Genomic DNA, 17017 nt, shown 5'->3' on the forward strand with positions numbered 1-17017 from the left:
TTTCTTTCTTCCTTTCTTCTTTCTTTTCTTCCTTCTTTTCTTCCTTTCTTTTTCCTTTCTTCTTTCCTTCCTTTCTTCATTCCTTCCTTTCTTCCTTCATTCCTTTCTTTCCTTTCTATTTTTTCTCACTTTTATTGTGAGCTGTGTGGATTAAAGGCTCTTGGTGCTCCAGCCAGGCATCAGGGCTGTGTCTCTGAGGTGGCAGAAGGAGACCTCCCAGCTCCATGTAATATCAAACAGCAAAAATCTCCCAGACATCTCCATCTCAACACCAAGATCCAGCTTCACTCAACGACCAGCAAGCTACAATGCTAGATATCCTATGACCAACAACTAGCAAGACAGGACCACAGACCCATCCATTAGCAGAAAGGATCCCTAAAATCATAATAAGGCTACAGGCATCACAAAACACACCACCAGACATGGACATGCCCACCAGAAAGACAAGATCCAGCCTCATCCACCAGAAAATGGGCACTAATCCCCTCAACCAAGAAACCTACTCAACCCACTGAACCAACCTTAGCCACTGGGGACAGTCACCAAAAACAATGGGAACTATGAACCTGCAGCCTGCAAAATGGAGATGCCAAACACAGTAAGATAAGCAAAACGAAAAGACAGATAAACACAAAGTAGATGAAGTAGCAAGGTAAAAACCCAACAGACCTAACAAATTAAGAGGAAATAGGCAGTCTACCTGAAAAGAATTCAGAATAATGATAGTAAAGATGATCCAAAATCTTGGAAATAGAATAGACAAAATGCAAGAAACATTTAACAAGGACCTAGAAGAACTAAAGGGAAAACAAGCAATGATGAACAGCAAAATAAATGAAACAAAAAATACTCTAGATGGGATCAATAGCAGAATAACTGAGGCAGAAGAACAGATAAGTGAGCTAGAAGATAAAATAGTGGATATAACTACTGCAGAGCAGAATAAAGAAAAAAGAATGAAAAGAATGGAGGACAGTCTCAGAGACTGCTGGTACAATATTAAATGCACCAATATTCGAATTATAGTGGTCCCAGAAGAAGAAGAGAAAAAGAAAGGGACTGAGAAAATATTTGAAGAGATTATAGTTGAAAACTTCCCTAATATGGGAAAGGAAATAGTTAATCAATTCCAGGAAGCACAGAGAGTCCCATACAGGAAAAATCCAAAGAGAAACATGCCAAGACACATATCAATCAAACTATCAAAAATTAAATACAAAGAAAACATATTAAAAGCAGCAAGGGAAAAACAACAAATAACACACAAGGGAATCCCCACAAGGTTAAGAGCTGATCTTTCAGCAGAAACTCTGCAAGCCAGAAGGGAGTAGAGGGACATATTTAAAGTGAAGAAGGAGAAAAAGCTACAACCAAGATTATTCTACCCAGCAAGGATCTCATTCAGATTTGGTGGAGAAATTAAAACCTTTACAGACAAGCAAAAGCTGAGAGAGTTCAGCACCACCAAACCAGCTTTACAACAAATGCTAAAGGAACTTCTCTAGGCAAGAAACACAGGAGAAGGAAAAGACCTACAAGAACAACCCGAAACAATTAAGTAAATGGTAATAGGATCATACATATTGATGATTACCTTAAATGTAAATGGATTAAATGCTCCCACCAAAATTCACAGATTGGCTGAATGGATACAAAAACAAGACCCATATATATGCTGTCTACTAGAGACCCACTTCACACCTAGGGACACCTACAGACTGAAAGTGAGAGGATGGAAAAAGATATTCCATGCAAATGGAAATCAGAAAAAAGCTGGAGTAGCAATTCTCATAATACACAAAATAGATATTAAAATAAAGACTATTACAAAAGACAAAGAAGGACACTACATAATGATCAAGGGATCTAACCATGAAGAAGATATAACAATTGTAAATATTTATGCACCCAACACAGGATCACCTCAATACATAAGGCAAATACTAACAGCCATAAAAGGGGAAATCGACAGTAACATAATCAGAGTAGGGGACTTTAACACCCCATTTTCACAAATGGACAGATCATCCAAAATGAAAATAAATAAGGAAACACAAGTTTTAAATGATACATTAAACAAGAGGGACTTAATTGATATTTATAGGACTTTCCATCCAAAAACAACAGAATAAACGTTTTTCCCAACTGCTCATGGAACATTATCCAGGATACATCATATCTTGGGTCACAAATCTAGCCTTGGTAAATTTAAGAAAATTGAAATCTTATCAAGTGTATTTTCCAATCACAATGCTATGAGACTAGATGTCAATTACAGGAAAAGATCTGTAAAAAATAAAAACATATGGAGGCTAAACAATACACTGCTTGCCAACGAAGTCATCACTGAATAAATCAAAGAAGAAATCAAAAAATACTTAGAAACAAATGACAATGCAGACACAACGACCCCAAACCTATGGGATGCAGCAAAAGCAGTTCCAAGAGGGAAATTTATAGCACTACAGTCCTAACTTAAGAAAGAGGAAACATCTCGAATAAACAACATAACCTTGCACCTAAAGTAATTAGAGAAAGAAGAACAAAAAAAACTCAATTGTAGCAGAAGGCAAGAAATTATAAAGATCAAATCAGAAATAAATGAAAAAGAAATGAAGGAAACGATAACAAAGATCAATAAAACTAAAAACTGGTTCTTTGAGAAAAGAAACAAAATTGATAAACCATTAGCCAGACTCATCAAGAAAAAAAGGAGAAGACTCAAATCAATAGAATTAGAAATGAAAAAGGAGACGTAACAATGGACACTGCAGAAATACAAAAGATTATTAGAGATTACTACAAGCAACTCTATGCCAATAAAATGGACAATCTGGAAGAAATGGACAAATTCTTAGAAATGCACAATCTGCCACGAATGAACCAGGAAGAAATAGGAAATATGAACAGACCAAGCACAAGCATTGAAATTGAAACTGTGATTAAAAATTTTCAAACAAACAAAAGCCCATGATCAGATGGCTTCACAGGAGAATTCTATCAAACGTTTAGAGAAGAGCTAACTCCCATCTTTCTCAAACCCTTCCAAAAGATAGCAGAGGGAGGAACACTCCCAAACTCATTCCATGAGGCCACCATCACCCTGATACCAAAACCACACAAAGACATCACAAAGAAAGAAAACTACAGGCCAATATCACTGGTGAACATAGATGCAAAAATCCTCAACAAAATACTAGCAAACAGAATCCAACAGCACATTAAAAGGATCATACACCATGATCAAGTGGGGTTTATTCTAGGAATGCAAGGATTCTTCAATATACGCAAATCAATCAACATGATACACCATATCAAAACACTGAAGGAGAAAAACCATATGATCATCTGAATAGATGAAGAGAAAGCTTTTGACAAAATTCAACACCGATTTATGATAAAAACCCTGCATAACGTAGGCATAGAGGGAACTTTCCTCAACATAATAAGGGCCATATATGACAAACCCACAGCCAACATCATCCTCAATGGTGAAAAACTGAAACCATTTCCACTAAGATCAGGAACTAGACAAGGTTGCCCACTCTCACCACTCTTATTCAACATAGTTTTGGAAGTTCTAGCCACAGCAATCAGAGAAGAAAAAGAGATAAAAGGAATCCAAATCAGAAAAAAAGTAAAGCTGTCACTCTTTGCAGATGACATGATGCTATACATAGCGAATCCTAAGGATGCTACTAGAAAACTACTAGAGCTAATCAATGAATTTGGTAAGGTAGCAAGATACAAAATTAATGCACAGAAATCTCTGGCATTCTTATACACTAATGATGAAAAATCTGAGAGTGAAATTAAGAAAACACTCCCATTTACCATTGCAACAAAAAGAATAAAATATCTAGGAATAAACCTACCTAAGGAGACAAAAGATCTGTATGCAGAAATTTGTAAAACACTGATGAAACAAATTAAAGATGATACAAATATATGGAGAGATATACCATGTTCTTGGATTGGAAGAATCAACATTGTGAAAACGACTCTACTACCCAAAGAAATCAACAGATTCAGTGCAATCCCTATCAAACTACCACTGGCATTTTTCACAGAACTACAACAAAATATTACACAATTCGTATGGAAACACAAAAGACCCCGAATAGCCAAAGCAATCTTGAAAACGAAAAATGGTGCTGGAGGAATCAGGCTCCCTGTCTTCAAACTACACTGCAAAGCTACAGTAATCAAGACAGTATGGTACTGGCACAAAAACAGAAATATAGATCAATGGAACAGAATAGAAAGCCCAGAGATAAACACACACACATATGGTCACCTTATCTTTGATAAAGGAGGCAAGAATATACAGTGGAGAAAAGACAGCCTCTTCAATAAGTGGTGCTGGGAAAACTGGACAGCTACATGTAAAAGTGTGAAATTAGAACACTTCCTAACACCATATAGAAAAATAAATTCAAAATAGGTTAAAGACCTAAATGTAAGGCCAGACACTATCAAACTTTTAGAGGAAAACATAGGCAGAACACTCTATGACATAAATCACAGCAAGATACTTTTTGACCCATCTCCTAGAGAAATGGAAATAAAAACAAAAATAAACAAATGGGACCTAATGAAACTTAAAAGCTATTGCACAGCAAAGGATACCATAAAGAAGACCAAAAGACAGCCCTCAGAATGAGAGAAAATATTTGCAAATGAAGCAACTGACAAAGGATTTATCTCCAAATTTTATAAGCAACTCATGCAGCTCAATAACAATAAAAGAAACAACCCAATCCAAAAATGGGCAGAAGACCTAAATAGCCATTTCTCCAAAGAAGATATACAGATTGCGAAGAAACACATGAAAGAATGCTCAAAATCATTAATCATTAGAGAAATGCAAATCAAAACTACAATGAGATATCATCTCACACCGGTCAGAATGTCCATCATCAGAAAATCTAGAAACAATAAATGCTGGAGAGGGTGTGGAGAAAAGGGAACCCTCTTGCACTGTTGGTGGGAATGTAAATTGATACAGCTGCTATGGGGAACAGTATGGAGGTTCCTGAAAATTCTACAAATACAACTACCATATGACCCAGCAATCCCACTACTGGGCATATACCCTGAGAAACCATAATTCAAAAAGAGTCATGCATCAAAATGTTCATTGCAGCTCTATTTACAATAGTCAGGACATGGAAGCAACCTAAGTGTCCATCAACAGATGAATGGATAAAGAAGATGTGGAACATATATACAATGGAATATTACTCAACCATAAAAAGAGAGGAAACTGAGTTATTTGTAGTGAGGTGGATGGATCTGGAGTCTGTCATACAGAGTGAAGTAAGTCAGAAAGGGGAAAACAAATACTGTATGCTAACACATATATATGGAACCTAAGAAGAAAAAAAATGTCATGAAAGGACTATGGTTAGGACGGGAATAAAACACAGACCTACTAGAGCATGGACTTGAGTATATAGGGAGGAGGAAGGGTAATCTGTGACGAAGTGAGTGAGTGGTATGGACATATATACACTACCAAACATAGGGTGGATGGCTAGTGGGAAGCAGCCGCATGGCATTGGGAGTTCAGCTAGGTGGTTTCTAACCACCTAGGGAGGTGGAATAGGGCAGATGGGAGGGAAAGAGACACAAGAAGGACGAGATAAGGGAACATTTGTATATATATAACTGATTCACTTTGTTGTAAAGCAGAAACTAACACACCATTGTAAAGCAATTATACTCCAATAAAGATGTTAAAAAAATTACATCAAACCCTTGAAGGACTTTACACCAGCTCAATTTCTAACATAGATTTTTTTATATTTTTAACTCATAACCATTCTGCCTGAACATGACTAGTAATCGAGGATATAAACACCTGGCTTGATTGTGCTTACAAAATATTACTCTATTATACAGGATTTACCTGAGTGATATTCAGACAGTTGACTAGCACAACGTGTGTAGTACTTTAAATTGCTGGGGAAAAGCTTATTACTTCCCTGAAGTGCAATACATTTTCTATTTCTGGGGCTTTCTCACTAAATAAACCAACTTTTGAATGTAAATAGAAGAGACTGACTCAGTTCACTGATAAATATCAAATAGAGGAATGAGGGGGTCTGTTTAGACATCATTATTCTAAACAATGCCAGCTATACCATGTGTCACATATACCAAACCATGAGACTGGCTAGCATGGAGTAGAAAGGCCTGCAGTTTATACAACCAGCCTTACACTCAAATATACACAGCTATACTGAGTAGCATCTTTACCAGTGAAGGGAGATATTAAGAATTGGCTTCTTAAGAAAAAATGAAACAAAAACTATAGATGTGAGGGTGAAAAGAAAATTCCTTAAGATATTTAACTACTTACTTATACCTTGTTTCTTTATGCAAAAATGTGATAAAATGGTAAAATATAAACAAAAATAGGACTAGGGAAATTAGAATAGAGAGCAAGAAATAGAACATAGATAAGTAATATAAAATAACATATATGGAATTATTCAAAATGTGGGCATCAAAATATGTTATGTAGTCATTTCCAATATGAACACTTATTTGAAAATATAATCATTGTAATTTGTAACATCTAAATTAAATTGAGATTATATAATTTTAAATATGATATCTGCAGTAAATGGATTAATTCTATATTAATATTTAGTTACTTTCTCATGTTACTGTTCTCAATAGCACAAGAACTTTAACCAACAAGAGAGGTTACTGGGGAATGAGGCGTCTCTGCTATATGGGGACACCCTGCTTGATTATCACTGGGCTTATGTAACTGACTGAACCAGAACAATATTAATTTAGATTCTCATAATTAACATGCTGTGGAACAATGAAGGAATAAAATTTAACTACCCATGGTCACCAATATATTTAAATTTATGAAATACTTAAACTATTCCAACATAAACTGATGTGGCAGGCTTCCCTTGTGGCACAGTGGTTGAGAGTTTGCCTGCCGATGCAGGGGACGCGGGTTCGTGCCCCGGTCTGGGAAGATCCTACATGCCGCAGAGTGGCTGGGCCCGTGAGCCATGGCCACTGAGCCTGTGCATATACGGAGCCTGTGCTCCGCAATGGGAGAGGCCACAACAGTGAGAGGCCCGTGTACCGAAAAAAAAAAAAAAAAAAAAAAAAAACTGGTGTGACAAGCAATAAACAGCACATGTTTAAAATATGTAATTTGTTTCAACATATGTATATATCTGTCAGCATATCCAGCGGATCTATATAATCAAGATAATGAACATGTTTATCATTCTGAAATGTTTTCTTATGCCTCTTTGCATTCCATGCTGCCCATCTATCTCACTTGTCCTCAGGCAACCACTGAGGTACTTCCTATCACTATAGATTAGTTTGCACTTTGTAGAATTTTATGTTACTATAACAGTACAGCATGTACTCCTTTTTTGTCTGAATTTTTTTAACTCAGCATAATTATTTGAGCTTCATTCATGTATAGTACAAATCAGTAGTTCATCCTCTTTTATTACTGACTAGTATTCCATTATATGGATATTCCATGGTTTGTTTATCTATTCACTTATTGAGGATATATGAATAGTTTTCAGTTTTTATTTATCACTAATGTGTCTGCTTTGAATATTTGTGTAGATGTCTTTGCACAAATGTTTTCATTTCTCTTGGGAAAATGTCTGAGTGCAATGGTGTCTGTATGTTTAACTTTTAAAGGAATTGTCAGCTTGGCATGGTTGCTTTGACATGGTCTCTTTTTAAATTTAGCCACTCTAACAAATATGCATCTTATAATGGTTTTAATTTACATTTCCTCAATGACTAATATTGCTTAGTATCTTTTCATGTGCTTACATGGCATCTGTACATTATCCTTGTTGAAGTTTCTGTTCAAACCCTTTGCTTATTTTTGAGCTGCTTGCTTTCTTTTTATTGAGTTTTGAGAATTCTTTACATATTCTGGATACAAATCCTTTTTCATATATGTGTTTGCAAATATTTTCTCTTAGTTAATGGCATGTCTTTATTCTCTTAGTGTCTTTGAAGTGTAAATTTTAAAAATTTTGATGTCCAATTTACCATTTTATTTTATGAATTGTGATTTTGGCATTATATATAAGAAATTTTGGCTTAAGCCATGGTCACATATATTTTTATCCTTATTTTTTCTAGTTGTTTTACAGTTATATGTCTTACATTTAGGTTCGGACCACTTATAATTCATTTTTATATATGGTACAAGGTGTGGATTAGAATTTATTTTTTTTTTTTTGCATATGAACATCCTATGTTTTCAGCACCATTTGTTGAAAAATTATCTTCTCTCCACTAAATTTTCTCTGTATTATTGTCAGAAATTACTTGTTCATATATATTTTTAGTCTATTTCTGGACTCTATTTTGTTTCACTGATCTAGTTTTTCTATCTTTACACCAATGACACACTGTCTTGATTAATGTAGCTTTAAAATAAGACGAGGTAATTCCCTGGTGGTCCAGTGGTTAGGAATCCAAGCTCCCACTGCAGAGTGTCCAGGTTTGATCCCTGGTAGGGGACTAAGATCCCACAAGCTGCAGGCAAGGCCAAAAAAATAAAAATAAGACTTGAAATCAAGTAATGTTTTCAAACAGATTTTGTCTATACTAGATCTTTTGAATTTGCATATGAATTTTAGAATCAGCTTAACAGTTACTACAAAAAAGCCTGCTGAGATTTCTATTGGGATTGTACTGAATCTATAGATAAATTTGGCAGGAATTGACATTGTAATAATATCAAGTTCTTGAAGCCATGAATAAGGCATATTTGTCCATTTGTCTTCTTTACTTTCATTTAGCAAATTTTTATAGTTTTCAGTATCTAGGTCATACACATTTTATTTGGATTGATCCCTAAATATTTGATATATTTTATGTCATTTTAAATTTTTTTAAAAACTTCAGTTATTGATTATTCTTTGCTAGTATGTGACAGGAGACAATTCTCCCTAGGTCACTTGCTTCTCAGCATGTCTCATGAGTAGAGGCACTGATAATGCCTTTCTTTTGGACTTTATTTCCAAAGATGTTTACATATCAACAATTTTGGGTTATAGAGAAAGCATCTCCCTTTACAATAAAGGGAAAGTTTGTTTACTCTTCAATTAAATAAATAAAAGTCCCCCTCTGGGGAAAAGTTAAGCAGCTTACTGCTTATTGACAAAGTGAGAGAGTGGCATTGACATATATACTCTACCAAATGTAAAATAGATAGTGGGAAGCAGCTGCATAGCACAGGGAGATCAGCTCAGTGCTTTGTGACTACCTAGAGGGGTGCAATAGGGAGGATGGGAGGGAGGCGCAAGAGGGAGGGGATATGGGGATATATGTATACATATAGCTGATTCACTTTGTTATTCATCAGAAACGTAACACAACATTGTAAAGCAATTATACTCCAATAAAGATGTTAAAAAATATTTAGGTTTTCTAAGCTTGTGGCTCCTCTCCTGCACGTAACTGATTACAAGTATAGGTATTAACAGGCCCAGTTCATGTCACCCTTTGAGAACTGGTGCTCAGGGAACTCATACAAATGGCTACTGCTTTTGAGTCTTTCTTTTTCTCTGAGTCAGGAATCTCATGTCTTCTGCCAACATTCATGAAAGTGTGGCAGGCTAACTTGCTAGCTTACAAATAGGGTAAAGTCTTAGACCCTTCACAGTCTTGAAAACATATAGAAATACAATTAATTTTTGTACTATGGTCTTATATCTTGAAATTTTGCTAAACTCACTGATCAATTATAGATAATTGGTTGATGGCATCCAATTTTCTACATAGACAGTCATGTTGTCTGTGAACATATTGACAGTTTTACTTTATGTTTATTACACTAGATAAAACCTCCAGTAAAATGTTGAATTGAATTGATAAGTGTGGACACCCTTGTCTTGTTCCTGATCTTATGTGGAAAGTCAGACATTGTGAATTTTGCCTGGTTGGGTGAATATTTTTATATCCCTATAATTATTCTTGAGCTTTGTTCTAGGACTGTTACTTAGAAACAATTTGATTACTTCAGGTGTTTTAAGATTTGTTAGGTAGGGCTGAAACAGTGCTCCTTCTGGGATAATTATTCCCCACTACTGAAGCAAGACTCTTCTCAGTACTCTATCCAGTGCCCATGGACAACCCGTGACTGGTAGGAACAAGTACTGTTAGCCCTATGTGAGCGTCAGGCATTGCTTCTTTTATATCTATCACAAGATTCTTTCTCCAGACTTCAATTGCATCCTCACACACATATGCTGACCAATTCTCTCTCCCATTCCTTAGGAGTTTTCTTTGCTAATCTCTGGTTCTTCATTCTGTGCAGCTCTTTCCTCTGCATTACTTTGTCTTGTGAACTGTAGCCACCTTATTCTCACTTGACTCTCAGCTCTATCTCCTCAACTGAGAGAATCTTCTGAGCCTTGCTTCGATTTCTGTATGTTGGGCCACAGCCTGGAAATTCTTTCAAGACAGGAAACTGGGGCAGTTTCTGGGCTTATTTCTCTTTGTTTTTAACTCTCAAGATTCACTGCCTTTATTTCTTGATGTTCAATGCAGTGAAAATCATCACTTTATATACTTTGTCCAATTTTTGGTGGTTTTAGGTGGAAGGATAAATCTGATCCTTATTATTACATCTTGGGTGGAAGCAGAGACCACCCTTACACTATACTTTTGCATATCAAAAAGCAATAAAATTCTATTAAGAATATAAAACTGATCACATCTATAGAAGGCAAGCAATATATATTTTTATAATTGTGTACTGACAACTCCCACTGCATATGACATACAAACACATACAATTTTGCCCAAAGTTCAAAAATTATACAAATTATACCAAAATATGAAGTGTTAATTGTATCTAGCGGCTTCCTATTCTTAAGATTTTTTTAAAGTTCACTTGAATATAACTTATGCTTTATTTATATTACTAAGACAGTATTTATATTTTATAACTAAAATTATAATATTAGTTTATGGTTATATTCAAATCCACACCTTCAAATTCTTATGTAAGATGAAAGCAAGGTTAACACTAAGTACATTTAGGAAATATATGATTAAATAACTTTGTGTACCAACATGGGCATCAGGTGAGCAGAAGGAATAAAAGACTAAGCTAGTTAAGTACAAGTACTGCTGTACAGTACAGATTAGAAGAGAAAAACATAAAGGAGAAAGGAAAAAAAAAGGGAAAGAGGGCCAAAGAAGAGAACAACTTGGAGAAGAATAATGCTTAAATACATTAATAGCAGTTATCCAGGATGGCTGGTATAGGCCGAGACCAACGTGTATAGAGCTGTGAATACAAACACAGATTGGGACTTGAGTTTTATGCTACATTCATTCAATAATTATTTGTTTAGTGTTTACTACATTCCAGTCATTGTTTAAAACAGAATTCAGCAAACTAGGACAAACGACCTGTTTTTGTACAGCCCATGATCTAAGAAGAGTTTTTACATTTTTGAAGGTTAAAAAATAAAAGAATATGTAATAGAGATGGTACGGGCTTCAAAGGCTAAAATATTTCCTATTTGGTCATTACAGAAAAAGTTTGTCAACTCCTGGTTTAAGATCTTGGGGATACAACAGTATTTATTTATTTATTTATTTATTTATTTACTTCGAAAATGTTTATTTTGTGGTTTAAGAGGCTTGCTTTCCCTGCCCATCAGCTGAAAGATGCTTAGTGACACTTAATAAGTACTCAGAAAAAGATTTGCTCTAAAGCTCTCTTTATGCTATAGTTGTATGCCCCCATTGCCCATTATTTATTTATTTGTGTGTTTATTTTTTAATATCTTTATTGGAGTTTAATTGCTTTACAATGGTGTGTTAATTTCTGCTGTATAACAAAGTGAATCAGCTACGCATATACATATATCCCCATATCTCCTCCTTCTTGTGTCTCCCTCCCACCCTCCCTATCCTACCCCTCTAGTTGGACACAAAGCACCGAGCTGATCTCCCTGTGCTATGTGGCTGCTTCCCACTAGCTATCTATTTTACATTTGGTAGTATATATGTCCATGCCACTCTCTCAGTTCGTCCCAGCTTACCCTTCCCCCTCCCCGTGTCCTCATGTCCATTCTCTACATCTGTATCTTTATTCCTGTCCTGCACCTAGGTTCTCCTGAACCTTTTTTTTTTTCTTAGATTCCATGTATATGTTTTAGCATATGGTATTTGTTTTTCTCTTTCTGACTTACTTCACTCTGTATGACAGTCTCTAAGTCCATCCACCTCAATTCAAATAACTCAATTTCATTTCTTATTATGGCTGAGTAATATTCCATTGTATATATCTGCCACATCTTCTTTATCCATTCATCTGTCAATGGACATTTAGGTTGCATCCATGTCCTGGCTATTGTAAATAGAGTTGCAAGGAACATTGTGGTACATGACTCTTTTTGAATTACGGTTTTCTCAGGGTATATGCCCCGTAGTGAGATTGCTGGCTCATATAGTAGTTCCATTTTTATTTTTTTAAGGAGCTTCCATACTGTTCTCCATAGTGGCTGTATCAATTTACATTCCCACCAACAGAGCAAGAGGGTTCCTTTTTCTCCACACCCTCTCCAGCATTTATTTTTTGTAGATTTTCTGATGATGGCCGTTCTGACCAGTGTGAGGTGTTACCTCATTATAGTTTTGATTTGCATTTCTCTAATGATTAATGATGTTGAGCATCCTTTCCTGTCTTTGTTGGCAATCTGTATATCTTCTTTGGAGAAATGTCTATTTAGGTCTTCTGCCCATTTTTGGATTGGGTTGTTTGTTTTTTTGATATTGAGCTGCATGAACTGCTTGTATATTTTGGAGATTACTCCTTTGTTAGTACAACAGTATTTAAAAGAAAAAAAAAACTAGAGAAAACCCTCACCTTATTAACTGATATTCTACTGAGAAGGATACAGATGAGCAATAAATAAGTAAAACATATAGTTTGCTGGATGATATGTAGAAAATTAAACAGGGAGGGAAATTGGACTGCTAGAGATGAGGTGGTCTCAAGGTCCATAGAGCAAGATAGGGATGATGGTCTTGGGATGAGAGTTAATCTGATTATCTAGACTTTGAGGTCATAAAGGCCATAAAGAGATGGTGGCAAGCTGTGACACTCATTTTGACTGTGACTGTTGTGAGAAGGGTAGGAAAGGGAGTGGTGTGTCACCCAAATCTCAGGGTTCTAGGATTCTTAACTATCCTGCCAATAATGAGATAGATACCAGGGAAGAGAGTGGTCTTATTGGAAAAAACCAGAGCTTGTGGCTCCCTATGGATAAACAATGATATTTGGAATAAGAGAGCTGATGTTCATAGCTGGGTTTGGAGAAGGTTTATTTGAAGGTAATGTAGAGGGTAAACTGGAGGAAGGAAACATCACAGCAGGGTCCTTGGAGTGACAAAGTTCTAAGGTTAGACATTTCCTGATACAGACTATATCAATAAGACACCACTGACAAGCTAAACATTCTGAAAGTTTAATGTATATGTGACAAGAGACAGAGTTGTTCCTATTGTTAGTATCGCAACATAAGAAATACCTAATTGAGTCAAATCAATATTTAACCATATTGTTTTTATTAAAATGTTTGTTAAGCACCTACTATGCACCCAACACTCTTCTGGGAACTGAAAATACAGTGGTGTGCAAGAAAATATAAACAAGCTCCATCTCTCATGAAATTTACATTTGAATGCTGTAGATAATTTCAAATTTTACAAGAGCTGTGCAAGTTGGTAGATACTGCGTTAAATGGAGTGGGCAGGGAGGGCACTCTGTGGAGGTCCCTTTTATGCTAGCTCTTGAAAGATGAAAATGAGCTAGCCATTCCAGAGCGAGTGAGTGAGGAGAGACAACATGAAAAAAGTGAGGAGGCCCTGAGGCAATAAAGAACTGTAGGAACACTGATTTATGACTGTGGCAGTTTCTCCTCAGGGAGTTTTGTCAGAGAGCACTATTAATCCTATGATGAGACAGGGCCCCATGGGACAGCCCTCAAGCCATAGGTTGCCTAGGGTTTATTCTTCACTTTTCTCTGCTGCTACTGAGCACAGGACCAAAGAAGAGTATATGGGAGGGTAATTTTTCTCCAAATATCATGCCCCTAAGATTCAGAACATTTAGATGTATACTTTCTTTGTCCACAATGGTACAGTACATGTACATTGTCCACAATGGTACAGTACATGGGTGGTTTGGACTTCACTTAAAATATCACGAGTCTCTCAAGCCCTGTGTTTTCATTACTCCCCTCAATACTATGAATTCTTCTAGTTTGATCCTGAGAATAGTTGCTTTTTTTTTTGGTTATTTCCTTTATACACTTATTATAGATAGTACGAGGGCAGGAATATTAATAGTAATCACACCAGCAGCAGCAATAGTTGGCATTTATTGAGGGCTCACAGGTACCAAGAACTTCACATGTAGTCATTAATTTAGTCTTTAAACTAATCCTGAGATGAGGAACACTACTAATTCCAATTTCCAGGTGGAGAAACCGAGGCAAAGGGAACCGAGTAGCTGTCCAGTTCTTACAGTTAGCAAGTGATCAAAATTGGCAGAATGAATGCAGGATCATCATGTTCTTATAATTAATGTACTATATACCCCTCTTTCTCAAGTTATAATTTATAAAGATAAATTCTGAGTTCACACTTTCACTTTACATGGGTGGTTTGGACTTCACTTAAAATATCACAAGTGTCTCTCAATCCCTGTGTTTTCATTACTCTCATCACTGCTATGAATTCTTCTGGCTAGATCCTGAGAATAATTCAATAATTGCCTTTTTTTTTTTTTTTTTTTTTTTGGTTAAGATCCCTTTTCTTATGCCTCAATCTCAATCCTTATTTAAGTTTATTCTCAGTCCTTTATGCTCTTGGCCAATCCATTCAATCATATTCATTCTGCACTCTATTTTTCCTCAGATCATGTTCTCTTCACAATTCTCTCAGTCCTACAACTCAGTCAGTCTATGTTCCCTGTCCCCCCAATAGACTTAAGATTTATTGTTTTGAATATTAGCAAGTTTAGAAGATGGAGTATCAGTCACTTGACTTAAGTTCACTTTACCAGATAATTTCACTTTTGCATGTTAGACATTAGTACTTGTGCAATTTAATTTTGTCACTCAGATAAATAACAAATAATAAATTTTATTGGGTAAAATGATTGGGTGAGTTTGTTTCTACTCATAAGTTTTCCTTGTTTTATGAGCAATTTCTTAGTTTATTTGAAAACTATTTAACATAAACTGACTAAATCAAGTTTAAGAGATTATATATGAAAATAAGAAGTGAAATGGATTTCATTGCATAAAAACAGCAAGCACCTCCAAATGCTTTAAAAAAAAAAAAAACCAAATCCCTTAGTTAATAGAAAAATGACTTTTAATTCATTCATTCATTCATTCATTTATTTGTATATTTATTTTTCTGGTGCTTTTAGGTCAAATCTAAAATTCTAAGCAATCACAATGCCTCCTAAATTTGACTTACAAATGAGGATACCATATGAGAAAATATAACTTAGAGAATTAACAATTATCTTTGATTTTACTTCATTTATATTTGTAGCCAACATATGTGGTTCATTTTATAAAATGAATTAGCTACCTAACCTCACTCAACAGGTTTTACTTATTCATCTCTATATGTGCAACAAGGTCCTGGGCAAAATGAGCAAGATACAGCAGAGCAAGACATGGGAAACATTCCTTACCTTTAAAGAAGACAAAATTCCCATCACTGTTTTCATAAACTGCATCGATACTAGGAGGCAAGCCCCGCCAGAAGTAAGTAATTTGCATGGGGTATCCATCCATCACCCTGTTGTTTCTCACTCGCCAAAACCACTGGTCCTACAAACCAAACACAAGCATCTTTCAACAAAAGTGAGGCCTCTGGGAATTTCCCTGTGCTATGGTTTAATGCTTTCACAGCTAAGCTAGTGCTGTTATCACCAGCCTGTATCAAAAGAGTCAAAGAAACAGCTACCTTGACCAGAATCATCACAAACATTCTGTAGTAAACTACCCAATGTCTAATCCATACATTGTGGTTAAAAAGATAATGCAAAAATACTTAATCTTGGCAGTTTACATTATCTCCAGGGCTTTCTAGATTAAAAAACAGAGGTAGCACAGACAATTCCCTGCCAGATTTGTGGATTAAGTGAGTTTTCCAAAATATGAGCAGCATATGAACACATATGCACCTTTGCATTTATAGACATATGCAAGATCTCCACCTGAAGTGCTGGGATGAAATAGGGAGGCCATGCCTCCTGGTATGCCCATGTTACAACTAGTTTCCCATGTAATTATAAGTAGAGTCCTCTTTCACCTTCAAATGTGTCCTGGTTTGGATGATAAATTATATTGTCACCTAAATGAACAAAGTAATCTTGAAGGAAGATCATCAGAGTGGATTCCAACCTGGGTCAATTGCCTCTCCTATTCACTCTCATAATAACCTGTACTTCACTCAGTCATAGCACAGGCCATTTTATATTAAATGTGTTTACTCTTATCTCTAGTGAATAATATATATGACTTGCTACATAGCAGGTATTTATAAATATTGTTGACTTAATAATTAGACTACACACAAGATTTTTCACCATAAATTCTCACTAAGGGCAAAAACTCTTTCCCCAAAATGTATATCTGATGACATTAAATTGTTTTCTATTGAAAATTTTGGAATAATTTAGAAACTACCCAAAGTGCTTTAATATTAGAAAAACTAGGTATATTTTAAAAATTAGTTTCCACTAAATTAAAATTTACTATTACATTTTATTTCAGTATTTACAAGCAGAGTTTTACTTGTAAATTCTATATTTGTACTATTTAGATAAGTGCATATCACAAAAATACTTCCATTTCAATTGTTCTCTGCTCTCTTCCCCCAACTTAGGTATTAGTAAGTGATTTATTATAGAGCTTTCCCAAGCTTTTGGCTAAGAATAGGTTAG

General features: G+C 35.5%; 1 protein-coding gene across 2 annotated transcripts in view; it reads right to left on the minus strand.

The window, feature by feature from the left end:
* The window catches only part of MMP16 (matrix metallopeptidase 16), a 378275-nt gene that overhangs the window by 54845 nt on the left and 306413 nt on the right, over window positions 1-17017 (minus strand). For both annotated transcript variants that reach the window (XM_067017279.1, XM_059043578.2), the window contains exon 7: window positions 15761-15899. In XM_067017279.1, the coding sequence (XP_066873380.1) occupies window positions 15761-15899 (139 nt within the window). The remainder of the gene's footprint in view (window positions 1-15760; window positions 15900-17017) is intronic.

Source organism: Kogia breviceps, chromosome 17, assembly GCF_026419965.1.
Source record: "Kogia breviceps isolate mKogBre1 chromosome 17, mKogBre1 haplotype 1, whole genome shotgun sequence".
Lineage (NCBI taxonomy): Eukaryota > Metazoa > Chordata > Mammalia > Artiodactyla > Physeteridae > Kogia > Kogia breviceps.